We start from the raw sequence: 27,445 nt of genomic DNA, 5'->3' as shown, positions 1-27,445 counted from the left end.
ATAAGTTTAGGTGCCTCAGTACAGCTTCTTGGTTAAAAGGCTGGTCTCCTAAACAGTCAATTGAGGAGAAAGGCTTTTCTGCAAGGCAATTCAGAGTAGCTAATGTGGGTACCTAGAGGTAAGTGACATCATTATTCTGGCAATGAATTAAAAATTTTGTACCCAGCTTTCCCAGAATAGGTTTTTCCATGAATCTGGAAGGCTGAACTTAGGTGATATTTAGGCTCCTCAGAATGCATATAGACAACAAAGTGATATTCCCATCAGGCATATTTTTGTACTTTTGAACTTCTGAAGATCTGAATGCTTTTGGAAACTTCCTGTGCAAATTCATTGCTCCCGTAGCATCATTATTATCAGTTGTATCATGTACTCTTTCACACGTATGTTTTTTCTGGTCATATCTCTGTTTTTACCTGTTGAGTTGTTCTTGAAGTAAATCTAACCGATTTTCCACTTCCCCATATATAAAGTCACTTTCAGTTTCACAGATTCCCCATGTGACATGGGGTAATGCTGACTGAACTGGGGAGTCCTGGTACTCCTGGATGTTCTCCTGATCCCAGTTTCTTTTATCAGTGATATCTGATGAAAAATAAAACATATAAAAGTACAGGTTTATATACATGCTGTTAGACAGGGGTTGGCACCCCTCAAGCATCACACTTACTCGTGTTTCTCAAAACCTTGAAAGTCAAATTGGTACACTGGCACGCTACGTGAACAGCTTGTTTTGTTCCTTACTACTATTTAAGGAGAGATAAAAGTGGTCACATCCATGCTAACATTTTGAAGCCACAGATAAACAAGCAGTTTTGTCTGGTCAGCATCATCAGAGTTCTGCCACTGAATGGCTCCTATTTCATTAGTTTTCTTTCTATTATTTTACCAATGAATCCTCAATTTTCTCGAGGTGTTTTTTAGCAATTTGTTATTCATTGAAATTAGAAATATTTGTTCTAACCTAAATGCATTACATGATGTACCTGAATGTCTTTGATTGTGTGCTTCAGAGACCTGGCTAAGACCTCTTCTCTTGCCCTTGAATGTGCTATTGAAGTGTATTTACTGTTTAGCTTATTGGTGTAAAAGGAGGACTTGGTGCATTGTATTTACAGCACTGGGCGTGCATTACAGTGCATTGGAATGCCCCCTCTAGAGAAGGTTGCCAGGCCTTAGCTAGCTGCCTTTCTTACCGATAATTGTAACAGTGCTTGTCTTAACAAGGTTGGTGAAGTGTAACATGTTTTCTCCGAGACAGAGGCCATTTAATACAGCTCATACTGCTTGCAAAAGGATACTGGTTATTACTTTCAGAAAGGAAATTGATTTTCATTGATGTAACTTTTAGCATCACTAGTCTCCAACCCAGCCCTTACTTCGTTGTGTAAAAGATGTCTCAGAGACTCTTATAGTACTGTGGGGTGAAAGGTGCCAGTTCATTTTGTTTAATAATTTGTGACTCCTAAAAGAATGAAATATTCAGCATTGCTGGGTCAGTCAGAGATCACTTTAATATTAAATGAAGCTTCATGCTAAATAATAATTCTTTTTTTTTTCTTTTTCTTTTTTTTTTTCTCTTTGAACTGCAGATAAAATTTTGGATTAAGATAGGCAAAATAAATTTATTTCAAGCTAAAAAATGCCCAGTTACATTATTAGGATCTTACTGCAGAGACTGAGATATCTTGCTGAATTTAGTCACCCTTCTAATCCTTATCTATTGTATATACAATAGATAAAGTATTTAAAAACACTCTTTATATGAGTCATTTATATTTATTTCTTTATCTCCAGCCCTTTGTAAAAAAAATGATGATGACTGCTCCAGGTCTCACCCTGTACCCACTGTGCCCAAATTCCATCCCTCTTGTCCCTCCCAATTCTTGGATCTCTGTGATCAAACGCTGCACCTTACCACCCAAACAGAACTCAGGGGCACTCCTTCCTTTTGCTTGGATTTCTGTTTTGAGCTACTTCTCCTTTCTCTTTCAATTTGCTTAATTTACACCTCTGTGGATTTATTAATTAGTTTACATTCTTGGCTTTAGGCTGTTTCTCCTATTCACCAAGCTGGTGAAAGGTTACAAATCATTTATCATGGGATATACTAGTTGCTCATATCCTTATCAGATATAGAATGAAGGTGCTGCTGTGAGCTTTGCAGAGCTTACAGGTGACATACTTAGGTTGAACAGTGCTTTTTCTACATCACCCCCCCCCCCAACCCCCACCCCGCCCCAAGCCTCTGTTACTTTGAGTGAATCCGTTGTTACACAGTCAAAAATTGCTCAGTACCACTCAGATTCTCCTCTGCTGTGATAAAAAGGCTGTTAAAATTTTAACACCTGCTCAACACAGCTCCCATTACGGTTGTATTTGTAATTATTTAACTACTTGAAGTTACAGGATGTATTAGAAGTTCTTACTGCGCTCAGGCTGCTGCTTCAACATACAGCTGGACAAAATCCTTGACGGCTTATAAAGCGTCAGCCTCTGTTGTATGAGCAGTTGGATTTGAATCCCACATCCCCCAGTAGTCCCTGAATGGTTTGCTCAGAGCTTCTCCTAACACTTCTCTTGGCACTGCATGCTGATAACTCAGCATAGGTTACATTCATTTCATGCTTGGGAAATTTTTCTAAGCAACCACAGCAGCCAGAGCCATGTTTCAAAGAAAAGAGAAAAAAACACAGTGTGGGTGACATGTGAGAGGTTTGTCCAAATACTATTAGCTAATCCTTTTCAAACACATCTTTGAGCAGTGATGCTCTAAGTAAATAAATAAATAAATAGATTCCTGCTCAGATTTCGTATTTCAAGTAGATTTAGCCAGGAAGGGGAGCTCTCACTACATGAGTCCAAGTGGAGGAGAAGACTTTCTTCTCTTTTTTTACCAGAGAAAGGTTCTTACTGCATTATCTGGTCTTTGGTTAGCAGGTGGTAGAAGGTTTCCTGGAGCTGTAGAGAGTGAATTTCAGGTGACATGACCCATAACTGATTTTATGCACTGGGCAGAAGGAAGGGGAAAGGGATTTCATCTTGGCTACACAGAAACCTGTTCAGCTTCTCAGCCACTTAAGCCAACAGAAGGAAAGAGGCAAACGGTGCCACAGAACCATGTAATTTGGTTTTAGCAGGCACACATGGCACAATTTGCAGTGTCCAAGGAAGTTGGAAAGGTCTCAGGAAAGTGAAGGGAGCAGACTATGACAAATGCAGGGGTAAAATTTTAATCTATGGGTGTGGGTGCAATGGATATTGGAAATCCAGTGGACTTACTGTTAAGCAGTGAATTTCAGGAGTAGAAACTAAAAATATATGCCATACTTTTCACTGCTTTTTAATGTCTTGTAAAACCCAAGTTTTTTGTTATTTTACACAATAACTAACTCAATAAAATCACATATTTTTCAATGCCGTGGATTAACCCAGGGAAATCACAGCTCTTTTTTGTCTCAGATTATGTATTTGTAGACTATTACAATAAACATTTAATTTGTGACAAAGCAAATGAATTGGCATGCAAATTATAAAATAAGTTCATACACTATAATCAAGTTAATACACTATAAGATACGGTATTGTACTGTTCTAAGCATCTTTTCAGCTACTTCCACATACACGAGTAACCCCAGAAAAGCCCAATAGCAGTTAAAACTTTATAACCAACTATGGTGTTCCAGGGCTTGAACAATTCAAGAATCAGTCTTACAGTCAAAATAATGACCAAGTGAAAATAGAAAATAGCATTTTCCCACAATATATAGATTATGAGCTACAGAAAAATTATCAGATCTTCTCAAAAGAGCCATATGTTTTAATGTTAAAAGTTGCATTTTAGGATTATGAAAGAGAAGTTTATGTGGTTTCTGCCCACATTATACAATACATTATTAATAGTCTTTCCATTCATTGACAGTAATGACCAAAGCTTAAACCAAAACTAAAGATAATTAAATATGTACCAGTCACAGTGGTAATGAATTGCAGTAGCTTTATAAAAGTGCATTTGTATTCAAGATTTATAAGGTGCCATACTATATGAGGATTATAAACATACATACATATAAGCAGAGTTTATTTCAAATTTCATCATGTTTATAACCACTTTTATGGTAAATTATAATCAATCTTTAATTAAAGCAGGAGTAAGAATTTAGTTTAAAGCATAGATCAGTCAAAGCTGATCTTATTTTATTGACCTTGAAGGTTTTATGAAAGTTGTAAGAAAGGTAATGAGCTTTCACACACATTACCAGAAGTGCTGGATTACAAAGTGGAAAAAAGAATGTGGTCTTAATCAAAATATGTAACCTTTAGACATGCTAAATTTAGCTCAAATGAAATCTGCAATAGGTTGCCTTGGAAAACGTTGCTATAGCTGCAAGGACACATTTCTGGCTATTGGTAGGGGAAAGGTAAGCTTTCAAATAGCAGCATGTATGCAACAAGTTTATGTGGTGCAGATTTCTATAGCCTTAGCCTGAGGAGACCAGACTTCATATGTTCATACCTCTGAGATGTAAAAAATACATTGTTTGGCCTGATTAATCATTAGGTTAGTTTAAAATTATAGCCTAAAAGCCTAAAGTTTATTGAATGATGGTTAAATGGTTAAATTGCCTCGATAGAAACAAACTGTTGAGGAAAACAGCATTGAACAGTAAATATGTAATTCTTCCCTTCAGACTGAAACAATTACAAACAAACTTACAGCAATATTTAAATTGTATATTAAGCTGGGGCTTTTCATTAATTTCCCTTCACATCACTGAGAAAATTAATATTTTAGGATATTAGATGTAATTTTAATTATGTGATTTAACTCTATGTAAAAGTAACTGAGATTGCATAATAGTTTCTGATCATTTGTCATATACAAAAGCTCAAATCTTTGTTCTTGTGTTTTACTTATGGAAGTCAGGATTTGTTCTGTGTGATGTAATGGCACTCTTTTTAACCAACATGTGCAGCAAAATGGGATAGTATTCTTTCAAGCTATTATAATTTTTTTTCACTTAATTTTTGTCGTGCCTTGTCAATAGAGAGAATGAAACTAGTTACCTGAAAACATTTTTTTTTGTGCATGTGCAACCATCACTAGGTTTATCTAGCTCTCATTATCTATGATTTTTTACTGTCACCCAACCCTGGCACATCAAACACCCTTTGAGCGATTCTTTACTGCTTTGAGTGCAGTTTTCATCCATGGGCACTCAGTGAAGGCCAGTACCAGCTGACAACTTTAAAGGGTTTGTTTAAATGACTTTCCTAAGGCAGTTTGGTTACAATATGATTTATTAGCAAAGCCTGGGATAGCCTTTTGGATGTTCTGTAATCCAGTCCCACAGCCAGTGTATTAAACTACATTAATCCTCTTGAGAAATAATAATTTTTGATCTAAAATATTTTTTCTTGTTAAACTTTCAGGAAACACAAAAGTAAATATGTAAAGAATCAATAGAACCATTCAGAAAATGATTTTTGATAATCAGACTAAAAAAGATGTCTACTAAAACTTTACAAAATAGCAACAGCTAGATTACCTTTGCAAGAATTGCTTCTTTTGTCAATAAGAATTTCTTCTGTGGCATGAATAATTTCTTCAAAGTCCACCTCTGTGGTTTTCTCTGTTATAGATGGGTAATCAGCTATCCCAGAGAACAGGGGCTTTTGCTCATCTTCAATGGATGACACAAAAGATGATGACCCACTTTTTTTCTCCTCGAAGTGTTTCTTAATAGACTGATAGTATGTGGTGGTGTCCCCTGAGGGTTCAGGATCACTCTGATCATTCTCTTTGAAATAATCTGTTAAACAGAAATAATTGTGTACAGTAATATGCAGTTCATGAAATTGTGTTCTAGTTTATTCTGGTCTGAGGATGGAGATGATTATTATATCAGTTAGGAAGTTCACTGTCTATTAGAGTAAATTACTTTAAAGCCTTTTTTGATTCCTGCATCAGAGGAAATTTGTATTTCTTTTGAAGTCCTAGAAGACATTTGCATGTATGTAGTAAGTATTCGTAGTCCTTAAACCATAACTCATTATGCAAAAAGTTGCTTATATCAAAACAGCAAGAGTTTTATCCAACACAGCCCTCCTGTTTACTCACTGTTATTTCCAGGTGAGGATGAGATTTGAGAAAGCCTTATATTCCAAAGTTTTAAAAAATGAATTTATTATTTAATTCCCTCTTCCAATTTCTCACATTCTTGGGCATTTCTCACAGTCTTGACAGGCTAACAGTCATGGATGTCAGACTCGGTATCAGAACTACTCATTTAAGTTATGCCTACTTAAGAGCATCTTTGCTGATTATTTTTTTCCCAGAAAAGGCAAATGTATTAATCAACGACTCAACCTCAAAATGTCTGGGCCCACCTAAATACAGAGCGTATTTCTCCACGCTCATTACTGTCAAGCCTATATTTAGGATTGATATGGTAGAGAGAAACCCTATTGGTACAAAAAGAGGGGAGTTCCTTGTCTGTCTGTGTGGGATCATCTCAAAACAACTTTCCAAAGTAGCCCAAATTCCTTAGCCTTTAGAATTAACTGCAATTCTCTGAACTTCCAATCTTTTGAATAAGAAAAGAATATAGCATGCTGTGATATATATGGTAGGAGAATACCAATCACGCTGAGAATGAATCCTTCATTAATCACATTCAAGGTCTGTAGTGAGGAATGGCAGATTCAGTCCTCTTAGAAGTGGCAAATAAAACTAGATTTAAAGAAGATGCCTTTAAAAACACATTGTAAAAATTAAATAGGATTTAAACCCAAGAACGATCATTTATGAATATAGAGAACTCCTGATCTCTTTTCAGCATAAACTTGAAGCTAATTTCCAATTCAATAATTGGTTTTACTTATTTTTAACTGAAATGTCAGGATAATTCCAGTTCTGCTATTTATTTAAAACACATTTTAGCAGGGTAGTCTCAACAACATATAAATACAGCAACTAGTTTGCATTAACTTCCTGGGGAGACAGCATGATTTCCCATCTGCTTTGTGCTAATTACTAATCAACATAGCTCTGGAATGTCTGTAGTCTTTACAGCCTACAGCAGTGGTTAATACAACATTTAGTATATTCCCTAGGTTTCTTCTCTGTTTTCTGGTCACTACAAGGAAATGAAACTCTGGCTTCATCTAATCCTCTTTATCTGCACATAAAGAGAATGCAATATCTGTACAGAGCACTCTGCAAGAGTCCAGACATGGTAATGATGAACAAAATAAAACCAATACAAAAGCAGGCCTCCTGTAACTGTACCCTCTAGAGTCTCCAAGGGCAATTAACACAGACCTGGACTGAAGTGACTTTATTTGGCTTTTGTTAAGCAGGGTTACTAGCTATAACTGATATTGGTGATACTCTGATACTGCGAAGGCATAAACACAAATCCAAATGGACTGGCAGCGTAAAGCTCTTGGGGGTTGCTCAGACTGGAGAGCCAAGTACCATGTCCTCTGCATCTCCAAAATAGTATAAAAAACCAAAAGAAAGCTTCATAAGAAAATTCATAGATGTCTCCCATGGCTTTTCTTGTGGGAATATATGGTGAAATACATACAGTCACACTACAGTAAATTGTCTTAATTACTTACTGCTTGACTGACTTCAACCTGTGAAAAAGACCTTCTAATGAAATCTTGAAATTGCCATTTTTTAGGGTAATTCTTTATGTTAATGAGATTTTGTGCACTAACGGTAACTGTAACGAGCACCCTGTGGAATACAAATCAGTGGACTAATTTTAAGAGGAGGTCATTGAGACTCTAATGAAAAAAATTGTATAGCAGCTGAAGTACAGCAGACTGTCTTATCTGTCATATTCATAGAATACTAAAATATCTAGAAACAAGAAGCCAGATTCTGCTAACACTTACACTGCTGTAAAACCAGGGTAATTCAATTGACATTTCTGCATTTAGTCTCCATCTATATCAGAAAAACAGAACGTATTCTTTTCCAAATGCTGTCCAGGTATAATGAACTCACTGGCATTAGAAGGAAAGAGGAGATCTGTTGAATGTAGGGTCCTCCCTATTGAATCAGGGAAGATTTGTTCATCAGCTGATCTATTTCAAAATATTCATCTTTGGCTTTACTGCTGTTGCTTTATCTGCTAGCCATCTGGCTACAATCAGAGAGCCAGAAGTTATTTTCATTTAAAAGACTCTTATTTAATGCTAAAGATTCTTCTGTCTGGAGAATAATCCTGTGATACTCTGCACCTAGAGTAGGAATTAAAATGGAAACTGCATGTTTTATTTGGCTTTTCAGGGCCTGATGGTGGTGCAAGCTCTATACCTCAGCTTGACAGCTTAGCAGTGCCTCTGTAGCTCAGTGGAAATCTGTTACAAATAATATCTAGGTAGTGCTTTATTCAGAGTGTGAATTTCTCCAATTTCTCCTTTTGTAATGAAATCCAGTCATTGGTTTGGAATGAATTTTCCAGATGAGAAGAGTTTTCTATCTGTGTATGTGTATGTATGAAGAAGTTCATTTTCTATCAATCACACAGACTCCACGTTTCAAAAGGTTTCTCTTGTCCTTTCTCTTCTCTTTCCAAACCAAATGTAATCATGAACCCCCCCCATACTAGTGCTTCCTCCTTCCTTTCCCAGTAAGACAAGTTTCACTCTCTGATTCTGATTGCTAGAAACTATTTTTTGCTGAAAATGATTATTTTGAAAGTTCCTGCTATACCAAATAAGTATAAACATAATTGACACACTTTATGTGACTTGTTTTAGCCTGTTATGTATTTTGGGTGCCTGCCAACTTTACAGGCAGTGTCCTCTGACATTTGCTGTCTGGAAATTCCAAAAACTTCATAGTAATTATCAGAAGGTTTGTGTCCTGCTTTTTGCACTTGTACTGGCAAAGGAAGGAAAGAAATGGGATTGTCATGAGGGCAGTGAAATATAGCTATAACATAGATTCACAGAAATACTGGCATAAAATCCAGCTTGGTGGGATGGTTACCAGACATCAAACAAGTTTCTTTTGTGTGCCATGGTCAGCCTGTATTATTGAACTTTTGCATTATTCAGACAATGGCAGTCTGCATGATGTAGACATATTTTCTCTTAATGTATTAGTCTGCTGCAAACAATATTGGTGAAAGTGTCAGTAATATATTACATGGGGAACAGCATTGTTTAATATTACTGTAATTTCATTAACTGGAATTTGTCATACTTAATCAGGCTAGCTATGTAACCTAGTGTTTCAGAAGGTGGCAAATTCTTACTCCCTTTTTCAGCCATCCAATAAGAAGTCCCATAATATGCCTAGACAAATTCAATTTTGTGCAGGAAATTAGGTGAATGACTTCCTCACCCCTGCAGAAAGCAATTTATATCCCAAACCATAAATCAGATAAGGATTATCATTAACATGATCTGCATACCTATAAATCTGTTCAGCAGACATGACATCTTCCCTTTCCTTTGAAAAAACCTACCATATTATTTTACGCTACACCAAGTACATCCTTTGGTAAGGAGAAATGCACACTGTGACTTGGAAGGAAGGATGGTTTATTGCTCAAAAGGACTGCAGATCTTCAGATTCCCAGCACGTATTTTGGTTTGACTGTTACTAGCTCTTTCTAATGTGATATTCACAAATATTCCTGTGGTGGTCAATCTGTCTTTCCTACATATGAACAAAATATTTGCTACTCATCCTGACTATTTGTTATCTGTTCTTTAATTAAAAAATGTCAGTTACCTTGTCAGAGAGCAGAAAAATGCCTTATGTACCCACCCATGCACCATGGGCAGCAAATACTTGGAATCAAAAGTCAGTGACCAAGCATTTCAGATAGTATGTTAAATACAACACCACAAACAGGGTTGAGAAAGTGCAAAATCTCAAAGATGTCACAAAATCAAAGGCTGTTGATGCTTTTATCGAGACCATCTAAAGAACCTGAAGGTACACAAGTCCATGGGACCTGACGAGATGCATCCGCAGGTCCTGAGGGAACTGGCAGATGAAGTGGCTAAGCCACTATCCATCATATTTGAGAAGTTGTGGCAGTCCGAGGAAGTTCCCACTGACTGGAAAAGGGGGAACATAACCCCCATTTTTAAAAAGGGAAAAAAGGAAGACCAGGGGAACTACAGGCCAATCAGTCTCACCTCTGTGCCCGGCAAGATCATTGAGCAGATCATCCTGGAAACTATGCTAAGGCAGATGGAAAATAAGGAGGTGATTGGCGACAGCCAACATAGCTTCTTGCCTGACAAATTTGGTGGCCTTCTACACAGGGTTACAGCATTGGCGGATAAGGGAAGGTCAACTGACATCACCTACACTTGTGCAAAGTGTTTGACACTGTCCTGCATGACATCCGTCTCTCTAAATTGGAGAGACATGGATTTGACAGATGGACCACTCAGTGGATAAGGAATTGGCTGGATGGTCGCACTCACAGAATTGCAGTCAACAGCTTGATGTCCGAGTGAATTTAAAATCTTCAGAGAGAAAACTATACTGATTTGCAAACAGTCTTACAGGAAACAGTATGAAGAACTTTAGCAGATTTATTTTCCAGTGGGAGAAGATCGTGACCCCCACAATCTTTACAAATGCATGACAAGTAATAGATAAAATTCCGAACTACATTTTGTATGCAACATTTGAAATGAGAGCTACTCCACCTTTGCCACCAGAAAATTTGCCTGAAAACTGTCTATAGAGGTATTCAACCCTTCTCAAACATCAGAAAGTACTATAACTTACCCCAAATTCACTTCAACAAACCTAAAACATTTATAAATCTTGAATTTTAGTGCTTGAGCTCTTGTCTCTCACAATCAACTTGGCCTATACTGAGCCTCAGAGTCCTGACGCTGCACAGCGTGACATCTGGATGTCTGTCAAAACCAGCCTCAACTCATGTCCTGACAAGGAACATGTCCCAGGAAAGGTCATCTGAAAGTCCATTCCAGAAGATGAACAACTTGAACAATGCACTCTACCATTTTTCAGCTGAAGAGAAATTTGTCCGTTGTCAGGACAGTCTTCTATTGCCATCATGATCATCTCAGGTCATGACTGGTGATCAGGGAAACTGAGAAGTGCTGCCTTCATAAACATTTTTGAGTGCCTGCTGAAAGCATAGCTTGCTCCAACATCTGCACATTACCAATACATCCCTGAGGACAAAATAGTACAGAAAAAAGCAAAAACTTTTAAGGAAAGTTTAATCATGAAGTCCTTATGACTAATAACTTGAAGTGATAAGGAAGCATAAAAAGAAGTTTTTCTTGCTCCTTGGTGAAACATCATTGATGATTATAGCACTGTTCAAGTTAACAGAATGTCTACTAGCATTAGAAAAATTACCTACTTTTTGGGTGGGTTTTAGTGCATGAAAATTGTATGGAAAAATCACAAACTTAGTGTGCATGAAAAAAGAAAAGTAGTTTGAAAGCGGTACAAAATGTCTATTGGATAGCCTGAGAAGTTCAGATCTAAATATTTTCCAAATGTTCTCAGCTGAAAAATTAGAAATTGGTATGGTCAGAAGTAGCTGGTCCTGAAGCTCTGAAAACAAACTGTACTGTTAAAATCTGCAGTGCACTTTGTATAGCAAGAGTTTCTAAACAGGAGAACTATTTATATATCACTATTTATATATAATATATATAATATAGTAATAATGCTTAGTACAGTTAGACAATTAACATAAAGGCTGCCTTTCACATACAATTTATTTGCTTTTGTTAATCCAAAAAATCATATAGTATTCTGATGGTTAGTTGCACTAGAATTCACTTTTACAAGTGGAAAGTTACATTTGCAGCTTTTTAGTTATAATTAGCGGAAGTAGTAAAACACAGTTCCTACTCAGTGATAAAGATATTTCTTCACATTTGAAGACCACAGGATTATAAATTTTAGAAGTAAAAAAGAACAATGTAATGAACCCTGAAGTCTTCATATATTCGTTAATAATTTAATTTAGCAACAGTGCCAGATTTTTATGGTAAGATAAGGACTGGCTACATTACTACAATTTTTCCTTCTGTGAACATCACATATAGTTATGCCCATCTATAGCATAACATCCAGCAGAACTTAGGTGAAACAAAGAACAAGTGAAAATAGATTCTTTCCATCAGAGATTTTTTGGCTTAAAAATAATCTTTTGAAACAGATACAGTTATATCAAAGCTTGGCCATTTTCAGCATATGGCAGAGATAAGAGTTCTTAAAAGTGCACACATATTTGTTTAGACATTTCTTAAGCTGGTAGAAAGAATTTATCTAAGTTCCACCAGGCACATGGATTTGTGTATCTATAAGTCCTCGTTCAGCACCTTGGTACAGCAGATGTCTGTATACCTGTCAGACCTCAGAATTTGAAACAATGCCAAAGATTTACAATGGCTCCTGAAACCTGGGGTGTGGAAATCCTTATATTCTTCATAACACATTTCTTTTCCTCCTTCTTCCTCACTTCTACTCATTGTGTTTCCCTTCAAATTTCCCACCTATCTTTAGAATGCCTTACAAAACATACTATCAGATATGTGTGTGGTATCTGACTAACACCAGGCAAAAACGACGTCTGTCTAGAAACTGATGCAGGAAGATTCCTTTTCCTAGGAAAAGTACGTTACTGGAGGTATTTTAGGAAAGTTAAAACATCTTCTCCTCTCAGTAGTAAAAAGGTTTTAAGTTCTTATTTTTCTGTGACTGTTTTTAATGATAGAAGATTCCTTTAATTCCAACTTCGTTCATAATTTGGGAGCTCCTAAGTCTTCACTGGGGAACCTAAAGATACCAGCTAGTGGAATTCCATCATTATAGCAAGCCCTGGCAATTTTGCTGAAAGGTTCCCGTAGGTTGGATAGTGATGACGGAGGAAATGAACTGTACTGGAGAGTTGTTCGAATTACTGTTTTGCCTCAGTGCTGCTTGTGAGAGTTTAGTAAGTTAATGTGTCTGTGGCTGCGTTTCCTCTCTGAGCTGTGAAGGTTTGGATGATTCTGTGATTAGGGAACAGCAGAAGATACTGAAACCTCCCCCCACCATCCTGGACTAAAGACTGGGTAACTTTTCCATAAAAATCCATGTTCCTTGTTTCAAATGGACTAGTTTTGAATAACTGAATTTGAGACACGTTTCAGAAGCCAAGAATTTCAAAGTTGAAGTGAGTATGCAATCCTTAATTTATTTCTTTGTGCTATTTTTAGTACAATGAGATAAGTTAGGAATGGAGTGACAGCGTTATCTCTGAATGTTCTTTGCTCTGTCTGGCTTTGTATCAACTTCAATGCTAATCAGATAATAATGGAAGGACAATTCTTGATTTATACTTCAGGAAATAATACTATACTTAAAAATTCAGAAAGGAAGAATTACATGCACCTCAGAAGCGATTCAGGGCAAAGGCCAAAGCAGTTCTCCTATCAAGTTCAGAATTCTCTTCTCTTTTACAAGGAATTCAGCTTTCACTGTAGTACTATAATTACTTTTTTTTTTACAAAGTATGGCTATGGGTATGTGTGACTGCATACAACAGTTCGATCAGATTTGGCCTCTGGGAACAGCCTCTCTGGGAGCAGCTCCTGGAAATAAGATACTTCTGTGGAAGCTCCCTGAGGTGGCTCCTAGGCACTGTGGTAACAGCAATAACAATAATAGGAGCAGATGAAAAACTGCAGTGATGAGCTCTCTGATGACCATATAGTTTTTGTTAGGGGTTTCATGCTGAAGGTAAGATTTTGGGGACACGAGGTCTTATTTCAAGCCATATGATGCCTGCCAAGATATTAGTTGTTTCCTGGTCATTTAACCACCTGACACTTTGGCTGAATATTAGAAACTCTTTTCTAATTAAGCCCAAGCAAACTTCATCAGCATAATACTAACAGTTTAACACAGTTAAGTAAGAGCTTCAATTTTTGTCCAGATTCTTACCCTACTTTCTTGCTGGGAACACAGCACAGTGCTTGGCTGAGTCATCTATTTATAAAGTAAGCATTTAAATAAATAAGCTAGGGGAAGAGGACAAGAATGGCAGAGAGCAGGGGCAGGGGAGTGTTTCCCCATTCTCTCAGTACTGCTTCACCTCATACTTTTAGGCAGGAGTTCTGAAAGATTTCAGGCAGTTCCTGAAAGACTTCCTTGTCTTCTATATTGCCAGCCATGGCCTCTGGATACCTTGTGTAATAAAGCTATGTTAATATGGTTTGGCTTCTTAGCCTGGATAGTACCTAAAAGCAGTGCACACTTAAGGTAGCTATACTAATCAAGATTCAGTTAGAAGTTTATTAGGGCTCTGGCTTCTGTGCTTACTTTGAGAATAGATCAGTAGTAGTAGTACTTTTAGAAAAGTCTGGTCAAGAAGCATAACTCTTCAAATTAAAATTAAGTACTATGTAAGTTTACTTAGTTAACAATATGCTAAAATGAAACACTGCAAAATACATTTTATATCCCACTTGATTGTTACAGTCTGTGTCAACATGGGCAAGTGCATGCAATAATTGTGTAACAAGATTTTGTAAGAACTTTCTTTTGTGGCCTTTTAAAATCACATCCATGGAAATAAAAATTCCTTGTTATGAGTTTCCTGGGCCAGCTGACAAAAGTTAAAAATTAAGTATCACTAGCTACCTGAATCTCTGGTTACTAATTTAACAATATAACTCCACTGGAGTTCTTATCATCCTCTCAGCTAGAGTCTGTGGGATGATGTTCTTGTTTTTGGATCACAGCTAAAAATCCAGAATAAGGATTTATTTCAGTGAGGTCATCGTTACATTCCCAGTTAGTATGTCCACGCTGGTTTATTTAGCCAGTATTTTAATTACCCTGGATATGATGGATAGATTTTATATGCCCTGTGACAAGAACAAAGGGCGGCTATGATTTGGCTATGTAACAAGTTCACTTTTAGACCAAAACCAGTCTTCTCCCTGGAAAGGGTTTCATACCTGATTGCTTCTAGGGCTTCAAGAAAATTATGTGTGAGTGCCCAGAACAGGTCCAGAATTTTGATAGCCTTCAGCTAATGGTTACATGAGTTAAAGTAAAATGCAAAGAATATCTTTTAATGAGAATAATTGGCAATGGAACAGTCTGAAGAAAGTTAAGATTTTAGAGCCAACAATAACAAAAATTTAAACAAGATGCTAGCAAAAGTAGTAATGCTTGAACTCCAGAAAAGTCTTTTCAAAGCTTCAAGTTTTCAAGCTCTCAGTGAGCTTACACTCTGCCTGTAACTTTTGCATTTTTCACCTGTATGTTTGGATTTCATATCGATGTAACCAACTCTAGTGATGCCCCATTCAGCATGGGATAATAGATCTGCACTCAGAACTAGCAGAGCAAAAGAAACTTCTGGCCCCTATGTATTTCCCTTGAAATTAGCTAACTCCCACAGAACTGCTAGAGGAAAATGAGAAATGGGCAAGAAAGGATTGTATTCGGCACTGTTGAAAGAGACAACTGAATGTAGATGGAGCAGCTTGTTGTCCCTCAGTTTTCAGCAGAAGACTAACTTGCCAACCCAGCTGAGAGCTTTGTTTGGAACTGCCAGGTGGGAATACTGCTTATTTTAAGCAGTCATAGAGTGCATTTCTTGGCTGACTGTCAAGCATCTATGGCAACTGGCTAAAGCTGCACCTGCACCTGAGCAAGGAATATCGTCAGTTATTCTGAACGACCTGCAATGAATTTCTTTTGGGTGAGAGCAAGAATAAGCTGCTATGCAGTGTGTGCATTAATTTTTGCAGGGGACCTCTTGTGCTATTGCAGTCCTTTCTGGAAACCAGAGAACAAGCTGGTACCTCAAGTAGCCTTGTACCCTTTAAAATCACATTATGGCAGAGCCCACTGTACTAGCTAAGATCGATTTTTGTTGACACAGGTAAGAAATGGTGGAAATATGTATAGGTGGAGTGAGAACATCTTGCATGGAATTGGAAAAATAGTAGTACTAACTGCAGATGCATAACAGAGAGCTGTGTTGATTTTGTTTAACCCCTGATAAAGCTCGTGCAGGGAGAGTTACCATGGCAACAAGATCCAAATCACGCTAGCATGAACTAAAGGCTGAGATAACACAATCCCATTTTTAGCACTCCAAAAGGGAGAAAATCGCTGATGATCACACTAAAGATGGAAACAATACAATTTCAAGCTGCATAATATGCTAGTAGGTCAACAGCTGAAAGTAAAGAATGCCAGCAAGAAGACCATTTCATGAGCACCCCCCAACCCCCCAATAATTACAAATCAATAAGACTTTAGTGAGATGTAAAATATCAAAATATAAAAGTGAGAATGCTGGGTGTCTCTATCCTGTTCAAAGTGTAGTTCTGAAATAATATGTTAAAAGTCATCATACAACACTTTTTTTTTTTTAATCTGTAAGAATACTGGGACCAGAAATGCATTTGCCAACTGTGTGTTCAGGAACTCTGTCTTTTCTACTCCAGTTCTTCTGAGACACTCTGCAGGACCATCCCCAAATATTTATCATTATAGACTAACTATGCTGGATCAAAATATGATGCCACTCCCTCCTATATGTTAAGTGTTGAAGTCAATAGAATATTACTTTAAAAGCCAGTAATAACCTCTAGTACTCTACAACCTCATACAGGTTGTAGGATGGGCCACAGAAAAGTGACACTGAAGGTCTACGACTACGAGGTGTCTGCTGCAGCTATGGCAACATATAGAGAGTCTGAACAGGGATCAGAGAGGGGCAGTAAGCCAGTGGGCCTAAAGTCTACTCAGTTCTTGGCAAAGGACTCTTACAATTGTATCTTCTCCTCAGATGGACTTCCAACATACTGCACTTCTGTCTAACTAACTCACACATTACCAGATACTATACAGTCCTTACCAAGACTAAGGAGCTTGTTGCCAGTCTTGCCTCTTCTTCCCCAATGGTGCAAGTTTTTTTTTTCAAAGACAAAACTATGGGAAATCATATTCTTTCAGAAGTAATGCAAATAAACATCTCCAGGTTATCTACTGGGAAAGAACTATAAAAGCCTAGGGGTCTTGGTACCACACTGACACCTGAGGAGCCTATTTGTAATTCTGCAGAAGGCACAACATGAAAGATCACTTCCATCTTGTCTAGGTGGCAGCATATGTTTTCTCATAAGAAATGTGAAGGTTATTCAGGCAAAGTGACTCTGTCAACAGATTCTTTGTGAAGAGCAGATTGAATATTTCATGGGGACATTTTCCTGACAGATTTGTTGGCAGTCTTGGCTTCCTGCCCTAAAGATGCTTCTTTGATTGAACAGTAATGTCATTGTTCTGAGTAGCCACGCTCTGGATTAAAGTCTTCCTTCATCGAACATTATACCTGCTATGTATGTTTAAAGTGTTCCCATTTATTTTCAGCTACTCTGCAACTCTATAAATTGGTATTATGCGGCATTTAGGATTGGGGATTAACTGTGGAGTGTGAAAGACAGGCATATCAGAAACAGTAATTTGTCAGACAAACCATTGGACCATAAATGTGTAATGTTATTTAAGGAACTGTGCCTTCCCTACATAAAAATGAAAACCCTGAGTATCAGTTTAGCTGTCTTCATGACTGTTGCTGTCTGACCACAGCTACTATCTACAGTTCCTGTATTTAGCGGTACTGAATACTGGTGACAAAGTTTAATATTTCACTGAATTTTCCTTCATTAGTATTACTCCCAAAAGCTTCTAAGGTGAACATAAGCACAGAAAATGTTACCTGAACTCTTGCCAGGACAACCATCTACACATTACCATATGAATCAAAATCTGACTGTGGTGAATCTACTGTGACCTGAAAACAAAATATTTTGATTCCAGGCAGAAACACTACCTAGCATCAAGTTCAACAAAGCACTTTGCTGAGGAAATAAAATCAATGTTGCTAATAAATAAACCAATAGACTAGCTTCTCCAAACAGTTTAAAACATGGTGTCTCAGAAAATAGATATTGTTTAAGAGGTAATACACACATATATATGTATATCTCAAAGGCAATAAGGTAGCTTAGTGTTTGAACAGCTCTGCACTGATAGGTGTGAAGTCATGGAAGGGCGACACTGATATCTTCTAGTCATATATAATTACATAGGGGACAGTGCACAGCGTGTTTTTGCTGCTCAGCTGGATTCTCAGGAGCTGCTACAGTAACAGCCAACATGGCACCCTAATGTACCCAGCATTACCAAGTGAAATACCAATGAATAATGAAGCAGTGCTGTCTAATGTAAGAAATGAAGTTAATTACCTTTCTCTATTTCACTTTGAAAGGACAATTTCCGTCTTCGTAGTTTGCAGTTATCTCCATCCGTATCATTAGTAGTTTGTGATCTTATTACGAGGTCAGACTTGATTAATGAAATATGAAACATAATGACAGATTAGTCCCATCTAAAGAGAGCAGGTTTTCAATAGGTGATTGACTGTTAATCATGTTCAAGCTTTAAGAAAGGCAATATTACACAAGTCAGTCTGCATCAAACTCTCCATCCCCAGCTAATGGTATTGCTCAATGCTAATGTTAAAAAGTTCATGCAGATTGAGCAAACACAACAATGTCACCACCTGATGTTGAAAGAAAAGTATCCTGATAATAAATTTACATGTGAAGACAAGTGTTCATGTGTTATCAGCTTCCTGAACTTACACAGATGTGGTTTAAGTAATCTTAAAGAAATTAATGAAAAAAAACCCAAACCCCTCCAGCAGAGAATGTATACTATTGCAAGAAGTAATGTGGTAACTGATTGTGATTAGATTTATATTTAACTATGTGGTAATGATTATGAAGGTTACATTTTACAACAATAAATATAAGGCTTACAAACACCAGACACTTTACCCCTCATTATTTTCTCTTTCTAGGCCCTCCCTTCCTTTCTATCAGATTCAGTTATTCAGATACTTATTTCCACAGCAGAACACAATGTTGTCTTTCTATATCCATCTTATGGAAGATGGATGTGGTTTTTTGCCCTAATAAGTATAAGATGCATTTAACTCTTCTTTCTACTTATTTAAAACCAAGAAATTTACAAATAAGCAAATATAACACCAGTTATGCTCTTTGTGTACATACCCATGGCATTGGCTTCAGCCTACTTCCCTTCCCTGTGCTAGTGAGGTTTCCCTCACTCAAGTAAGTAGATTTGCATGTGGGAGAAGGGCAGAGGGAAAGAAGTGGGAAGTGTTTACATCTTTCTCTATTCCCTTAATTGTAAACCTGGTGGGTAAGGTGCTTCACTGGTGGCCCACTGGTTGAATAACTGCAGGAAGAAAAAGGCACTTTTACATAAATAGGAGGAGAGGAATGGAAGTCGAAGCAGAAGCACCTATTATTCAGATAACAAAACTGGATCTGAGTGATGTTTTGAAGATCAGAATGTGCTCATCACTTCTTTTGGGGGATCATTTTCTGGATTGCAATAGACAGTGGAAAGCAAGTGGAATTGCTAAAGAAAACTGTGATTTTGCACGCTCGGAGGCATGGGTCTGTCCTCCCTTCCCTGTCCCTGTGAAGTCTAGCGATTTTTTCCTAGTGGCTGGTACAGCAGTAAGAAATAACAACAGAAAAATTTCTAAGGAATATGAGCAGTGAGGACTTTCTTTGTGTATTGTACACCACGACACAGAAGATGGAATTTTGTTTCAATTTTCTCAGATCTAAGGAAAAAATAATGATAAAACATTGATGACAATGTAATTGTAGGAAATAATTGCTCAGACTAAAATTATTAATGTGAATTAATCCTTAAGGAAGTTTTTCAAATATGTGGACTTTCAGTTTTAACTTAAATCTATCACTAGACTATAAATTCATTGTATTGTAGTTCACAAGTAATTAAAATAATGATGACCTTTTCAATAAACACAAAAAGATGACTTTTAAAATAAAGAATAGAATTGGTCTTTCATTTTCAGAATGATCTTTTATTAAAAAAAGGCTCAGCATAAAAAGAAGTGACATTTCTTATCAGAAGTTATATTTGTTTTAATTTTTTAAACTAAAGATCCACACGTGATTAGCAAAGATGCCCCTATCATTTAGAGCCCAAGCCTTAGTGTTCTTTGTCTCCTTGTTTCTCAGAAGGCCTTTGAGGCCAAATTATATTACTTCTCACTGAACCTCTGTTTTTCCTTAAAAGTGTACTAAGAAACCACAAAATGGCAGTATCTCAGAAATAATGAAATGTAAACTAGTCATTCTATGTGCAGTGTAGTCCATGTTTGGTGGCCCGTGCTGGTGTACCCTGCAACTTTCTAAGGAAAGCTTTAGCCCCAGTAGCACAAGCTGGGCAATAGCCTTTCCCTTCTCCCCTTCTGGCCAAACCTCCCCTTTGTTTCCCAATTCAGACTGACCCCGGCAGCCTAAAATAAGGAAACACTGGTAATTTTTCTATTTTCCTGAAGATGCAATCTGTGCAAAAGGGGACACTTAGGACAGGCACTGTGAGAAAAAGAGACCAAGAAATCCCTCCAAATCTGAAGACTGAGTGAAATTTGACAAGTCCCTTGTACACTTTTATTCCCCTAGGAGGTAGAGTGCACTCCAAGATAAGAGAATTAACAATTCATGTTTGAAAGGCAATTAAATATTTTTGATTGTTAGACACAGAATGAATCCAGATAATCTGATTTATCTTTATTTTATGGCTGTACAATTATATTTAGTGTCAAAAGTTCCCCTTGTGGTGACCTAGGCTATAGTCATCTGAAAAAAACATATTTTCCATGGCTTTAACAAAACATCCAAAATTCCCCTGGCTGAATTTTTAATACTATTTAAATATAGAACCAAATCCTGTTAGATTAGCATCATCTGAGTAATTTCATTGACTTCTGCTGAGTTTAACTGACTTCAGTAGGAGCAATCAGGTGAATGTATTTTTTTAAAATAGGATTTGGCCTCAGGCTTTTAGCTTTTAATTTTGCTAACCTTGGTTTTTCAATTGTTATTTTCAAGTTTTTCTACTGTGGGACACATTTGGCCCAATATTAAGAAAAAAATTACTTATTGTATGTACCTTTGCAGTTTCATCTCTCAGATTAAAAGTCAGTTCTAGATTGGTGAGAAAGAGATCAGAAAACTCAGGGTACATATCCAAAACTTCTAGTAGGTCTTCTCGCTGGATCTTATGTAAGTCACAGTAAGTTAAAGCTCTCACATCTGCATTTGACTTTCCTGGTTTTGCATAAAGATGTACCATCTCTCCAAAAATATCATTTTTCCCTGCAGAAAGAAAATTAGAGATTATTATTTTAAACATGAATAAATTAAATGATGTATTTCTTTATGATAATGGTGTAGAATACTTGATTTTACATGAAGTGATACAATCTGATTACCATTGTACAGACATTGTTGTAAATAAAAAGTATTATTATTAAATATTAAAAGCAAAATTACTAAAATCAATGAAATTACATAGGCATATAACTGGACTAAGAGAAAGGAAAATCTATTTCATCATGGCATTTCTTCAGTTCCATCTAGCATGACTACAGCAGGGTCATTTGTCCTTTCTTGTAAAAACAGTATTTGCTGATTTAAATCATATTGTTATGGTGAGAAAGATGTAATTTCTGTTGTTTAGTAGAGTACAGGACCTGTCTGGCCTGGAATCTCATTTTGTTAAGAATTACATGAAGAAACAGACCATACTTGAAATATATTTTAGTAGAAAATGTCTTATTTTTTATATTTTTCATAGGGAATGCAAAACTTCCAAGATGCAGAAGTTGTTTTGAAGAAGCTCTTTAAACATAGCTGCCTCTGTTTTGATACTATTACAATTCTTTCCATCAATGTTGATACATTCACAGTACCTGTTTGCTAAAATTGTCATCTCTATTAAATTGCTTGTTTTCCCCAAATATGCACCTAACCTTCATCAATGCAGAGCAGTTGCAGCCATAGACCAGTGAAAATATGCTCTAAACTAAGAGTTGCAGGGCTTACCTTCAAAATGGGGTTTGGCGGGGGGAACTAGGAAAATGGTTGTGGAAAAGAATAGTGGTCATAGCAACTGAGAAACAGTAGACTGGTAAAAAAGAATACAGGGGTGATTTTGCCTCTGTGTTAAACATTTGTGGCTTTTATATTACGTTAGTGCAAGTAGTTCCAGTTTCTCCATTTTCTAAAAAGGAAGCTGAAAACTGGGTGAGCAAGCAGCTAAAGGATGCAAAAAATAATTTAAGGGCTGATTTACAGTGCGGGTCTTAAAGAGCACAGTCTGTTCAGCTTATCAACAGGAAAATTAAGAGGTAACCTGATTATATTGCATGTATCCTTATAGAGAGGAAAAATTACTCCGTACTAAATGCCTCTAGAATATAATAAGGAATGTATAGCAAGAACCAATGGAAATAAACTGAAGCAAGATAATTTTATACTGGAATTAAAGCACACTTTTTTAAAAATAAAAATTATTAACTATGGAAATAAACTGCCAAGAAAAGTGATCACTTTTTCATCTCGTTATGTCTTCAGATCACACCCCATTGCTTCTCTTTCATCAAACACAGTTCATTAGACACAACAGACAGTTAAAGGTATGAAGTGTAACAGGAGTCAGTGATATAACAGAGGTTAGCCAATATAATCTAACAGTCCTTCTGGTGTTAATGTTTATGAATGCAGAGGTCCCTATTCAAGGCATATAATACCTTCTCTGCAATATGACTATTGACATGAATGCAGTATTTTTATATCTTGTATGCAAAGCTGAAAGAGGGGGTAGATTCTACGAGGTCCACAGCTATTGTATTTTCTAAGGATTTGGCACAGAACTACTGTTGTCAGGTCAGTACTGATCAGACCTTACTCAGCAGCATCAGACAGTGCAGACAAGTTGAGGAAAACTGAGGGACAAACCCAACATTTCTCAGAACTCTGATTTCTGTGACGAAGTTGCAAAACTTGTTAAGGGTGGAAAGTTCATCCATGCTACCTCTGTTGGACTGAAGTCTTTTCAACCCCAGAGGACATAGCATTGAGTGGTTTTTGTGTCCATTTCTGTGTGTAGGTTTTTCAGAAAGAGGAATTAACTAAAAATATTTGGCTAAGTATTGATAATCTTTGTTAGGTTTCTGGGTGATTTCATTGCAGAGTAATTTTCATTTGTATCATCTTCTGTTCTTTTTTAGCAGATTCTTCAAGGTACCACAGACTCATTGACTGGAGCCAGCTATCAGTCAGGCTCCTGCCTCATGGATTGTGCAACAGATGTGGGCCCAGAGAGCAGTTCCTTTTGGCTGCAGTTGTGCACAACTGTCTCTCTGTCTGAACCACCCTTCCCTGGGAGAGTGAGGCTGCAAACTGCAGCCCCTGGTGTGAGGAGCTGTAGGCTCAAAGACATATAGTGGCATTGCCCTGCAAATACCTGGGTTTCTCCTGCAGTGTGAGAGCACAAGGATCTGATGTGCATAACATGCAGAACTTGACCAGTCTGCATCTTTCATCCAGGAAGAAATTAATGAGTTCATAAACTTGTCAGTTTTTCTTGATTGTGAGTGCTATAGAAATTTACATGTTTTTGATGTAAGAGATGAAATCCTCAATGAACCACAGTGTTCATAATCAGGGGAAGACACTCACACAGTGAGTGTAAAAACCTCACAGTGTTATACTTGCATGCTCCCTACTTTGCTTGTGCCTAAAGCTGGCCCATCTGATGAGGTGCAACATCATGAGATGACAAATCATCTTGGTAACACCATCTAAACCTAGGGAAGAGTTGCTGTAGGCACACCTTTGTACTTCTGTTCACATATCCACCCTGCAAAGTACTAGTAGAATAGTCAGTCGCAAGTGGATTAATAGCAACATACTGCTACCAGTCCACGTTCTGCTTCAGCTAGTTTTCTGGCTGTAAGTTCCTACAGCAGATGATAAATAGAAAGGAGAACATATGAATGATGTTACAGCTGGAGCAGGTTTCCATAGAGCAAAATCCTTACTCATCTACTCAATCATTCTTTGTGTTCTTATTACCTGATATTAAATTGGAGAAACAAACCAGTAGTCTTGCTTAGGTAGGTTTTTAGTTATTTTACTTTTAAAATTGCTGTGGCTAATGAAGTCTTATTGGTTCGACATAAGAGCTATCACCAGCTGCAGGTGAGCTCCCAGCTGGATTGAACATTGCTGTGAGACATCTTCACTGGGAAAGAAAACAACTCCCCGTGCTATACAACAAGAACATGTTAATAAGAAATATAGGGGAAACACTGGTGTTATTACACTTAAGTATCAATCAAGATCAGATTAATCTGTTATTCTCTTCCTTTTCTATATGCTCAGTGGGCAGAAGCAGACATTTCTGAAAACCTCTACAAGACATTTTGAATGCCTAAAGTAGATAGATTTTTTTTCTCCAGTTAGCATATAGGGGGTCTGTGTGACTCAGTACTCTCATACACTGTTAAAGAAAAGGGTATCCTTGACTTTGGCTCTTGCAGCATAATCAGAACTGGAGTAATTTGATATCTGCTTGCCTCAACTTGCAGTTTACCACTTACTTAGGGAAGAATCTGACTCACTCCTGCTCTTATATTTTCGATATCCAAGGACATGGGGTCTTTGGTGTACATGAATTATTGCAGTAATGTAGACTTTGCTCCTCAAATTATTTCTCTGCTTGATTTTAAATAACAGTGAGTAAAACATTTACAAATTTCCTTCCCCAGGAACAACAACGGATATTTCTTTTCCATCCCCTGATTCTTTTAACATGCCTTGTGGTAATCTACTTACCAAGAATGGCTACAACAATGTCACTCTTAAGGATTTCAATGGAGCCTCTTGACACAAAGTAAAGAGCAGTGAGAACATCTCCACAGTGCACTAAAGTGTCTCCAGGAGGTGCATGTGTTGTCTTAAATTTCATAGCCAAAGCTCGAAGACAGCCTTTGCTGGCCCCCCGGAAAGCTTTGCAATTCTGAAGCAAATTTTGGTTGAGGTGCAGACAAATGTCAGCTTGTAAGCATTCTGGAAACCCCTTCAGGACCTGGAAAGACAAGCATAAGGATTTCATGTGAATGCTATGAAAGTTGCTTTATATAATTTTTGTTTTCTTCCTGCACAGAAAGAAAGAAGTGACATACAAATAGAGGTGGTGCTAAGAGCTGCCAGAGTATTACAATTCAACAAGTGAATAGTGTAATCTATATTGCAAAGCTTATAAAATGTGAATACTAAAGTACATACTAATGTATGTAGTGGTTACAAAATTCGTTATTAAGATTTCTTTCATTGCAAGAAATGTTATCAAGGTATAAGAATGAATATACTGCAGTAAAATAACAAATAAGACAGCTAAAGGGAGAGTCTTGACTGAATTTCACCTATTTGGACTAATATGTCTAACTTCATTTTTATCAATTATAAAAGTACTAAATTTAATATGAAAGGTTTTTGCTGAAATAACAATGACATTTGTAAAATGAGAGCTATCTGAACAAGATCAGATATTTTTCAGAGAGCGCATTTTAATGGGATTTTCATGTTAAATATATTCTTCTTGTAAGTGTAGGACTTAGATTTTTATCAGAAAAAGCAACATGTGCCACTGAAACAATGGTGTTATGCAGATTTGCATAGGCAGATGATTAGTTCAGCAAACCATAGGGCTAGTTGCTATGGTCCTTGTTCATGTCTTACTCAGAACAATGGGAGTTTGCCTGAAGTAGAACCATGGGATTCCTCTTGGGTACCATGGTAACATGTTAATCTTGTTTAGAAGAAAAAAAGTGAGCTACTTACAACGCGGTCATTGTGTGTGAGCTTTTCTAAATTGTCTAGGATCATATTACCTCTGATTCTTTTAGAATCAATAAACATTTCTACTACTGACTTCTGTGGGAGTACTGCCAATTTTGTGACTCTGCCCACTGTGTTAAGGAATGGGCCTGACACATTATTATGCACCACCCTTTCTTTCCGTTAAGTCCTGTTATCTGCTGTGAATGATGTTAATGGGTCATATGATTTCCCTGGGACTGGCTACATCTGTTGCATATTTCTAAGGACAAAACATGAACTGATGCTACCAGTCTTATGAATATGTGAACAGGATGTGTCTTTTTGTCTTTAGAGCAGTCTATTAATTTATTCCTGTAATCCTCTGCAGTGTTTTTCTACAAACTTGTAAATATTCCTGCACAGAAAAAAAATATATCCAAAATGCATTCCCTTGTTGCTATATTAATTCTTACTTCGGCACAAGAAAGGTCTGTGCACTCACTCTTATTGCATAAAGATATTCACAACTCATATCCCTTGCTAGTAGAGAAGATGAACACATTTCTGATATGAGGCTTCTGTCCACACAGGCCAAGCTATGATTTACAAATGAAATATTAGTACCTTTAACTGAATTGGAATGTTTCTATGATTGCTAATGGAAATCAATGCTGTGAAATAACAAACAGAATGTTTTAACACACATATATACAAAAATTTTATGAGCTATAGGGCATTACCATATGAAATTTATACATCCTCAGAAAAAGCCAGCATTCAACAATAATAAGCAAAAGAAAATATGATAAATGAAAAGCTTCTGTGGTGCCACTGTTTTCAGTATCTATCACACCACTAGAAATAGCTCAGTATTCAATTACTCTTTTTATTTTATTATAATTATATTGAAATAAAAATATTGTGGGTTGTAGCAACTTATTTACTGAATGATACTGAGAAACTGACAACCAAATACATTCAGTCAATGAGACAGGTGAAGAAAAATTACGGGTGTTTATTTTGAAACTGTTCTCTGGTCATGTGAGTAAAAAAGACCTATTTTGAATTAATTCTTTTGCTATACATCTATCTGAATATAATTTAGAAGATGTCTAATTTTTTATAGGGTGCAAAATAGGAAGTATATTTTCAATTCAGAGGTACTTACAGGAAAAGGTATTTGAATTGTTAGAAAGTCAGGAGCACAGCCTTAGGATGAATTGTATTCATTTTTCACATCAGCTTCTGTTTATCATCTCATTTATCAAGGGATTGTACTTTACCATTAAGCAAAAACCATGCAGACCATGTGTGTTGGTTTATATTTCTGAAGATACTTTGGGTATTTCTTTAAAGAAACAATTATTTTGATAATTAATTTATACTTAACATGAAACTGTTCTAAAATCATTGCGTATTAGTTAATAGTTATTTATATGCCAATAACATCTGAAAGATACTAGCCTCTGTTCAAGCATCTGTGATTAAAAAGTCCCTGCCCCATGGAGCTTACACTCTAAAATAGTTGTTATACATCAGCGAGGAAGAACATTTACTCTTTAATACCACAATTGTCAAATGTCTAGAAGAAAGACAGGTGCCCAAATAATGTTGATTTCCAATGGAGTTTTGGAGATCACTCCACTAACACAAGTTC

General features: G+C 36.8%; 1 protein-coding gene across 4 annotated transcripts in view; it reads right to left on the bottom strand.

Moving 5' to 3' along the window:
* The window catches only part of KCNH7 (potassium voltage-gated channel subfamily H member 7), a 242,856-nt gene that overhangs the window by 6,103 nt on the left and 209,308 nt on the right, over positions 1-27,445 (bottom strand). For all 4 annotated transcript variants that reach the window (XM_052793093.1, XM_052793092.1, XM_052793094.1 and 1 more), the window contains 5 exons: positions 24,802-25,054; positions 21,071-21,276; positions 18,295-18,394; positions 5,550-5,813; positions 417-585 (listed from right to left, as the gene is read on the bottom strand). In XM_052793093.1, coding sequence (XP_052649053.1) covers positions 417-585; positions 5,550-5,813; positions 18,295-18,394; positions 21,071-21,276; positions 24,802-25,054 — 992 coding nt within the window. The remainder of the gene's footprint in view (positions 1-416; positions 586-5,549; positions 5,814-18,294; positions 18,395-21,070; positions 21,277-24,801; positions 25,055-27,445) is intronic.

The sequence above is a fragment of the Harpia harpyja genome, chromosome 7 (genome assembly GCF_026419915.1).
Source record: "Harpia harpyja isolate bHarHar1 chromosome 7, bHarHar1 primary haplotype, whole genome shotgun sequence".
NCBI lineage: Eukaryota > Metazoa > Chordata > Aves > Accipitriformes > Accipitridae > Harpia > Harpia harpyja.
The sequence above is the reverse complement of the archived record's forward strand: the minus strand, read 5'-3'. Positions and strand labels throughout refer to the sequence as shown.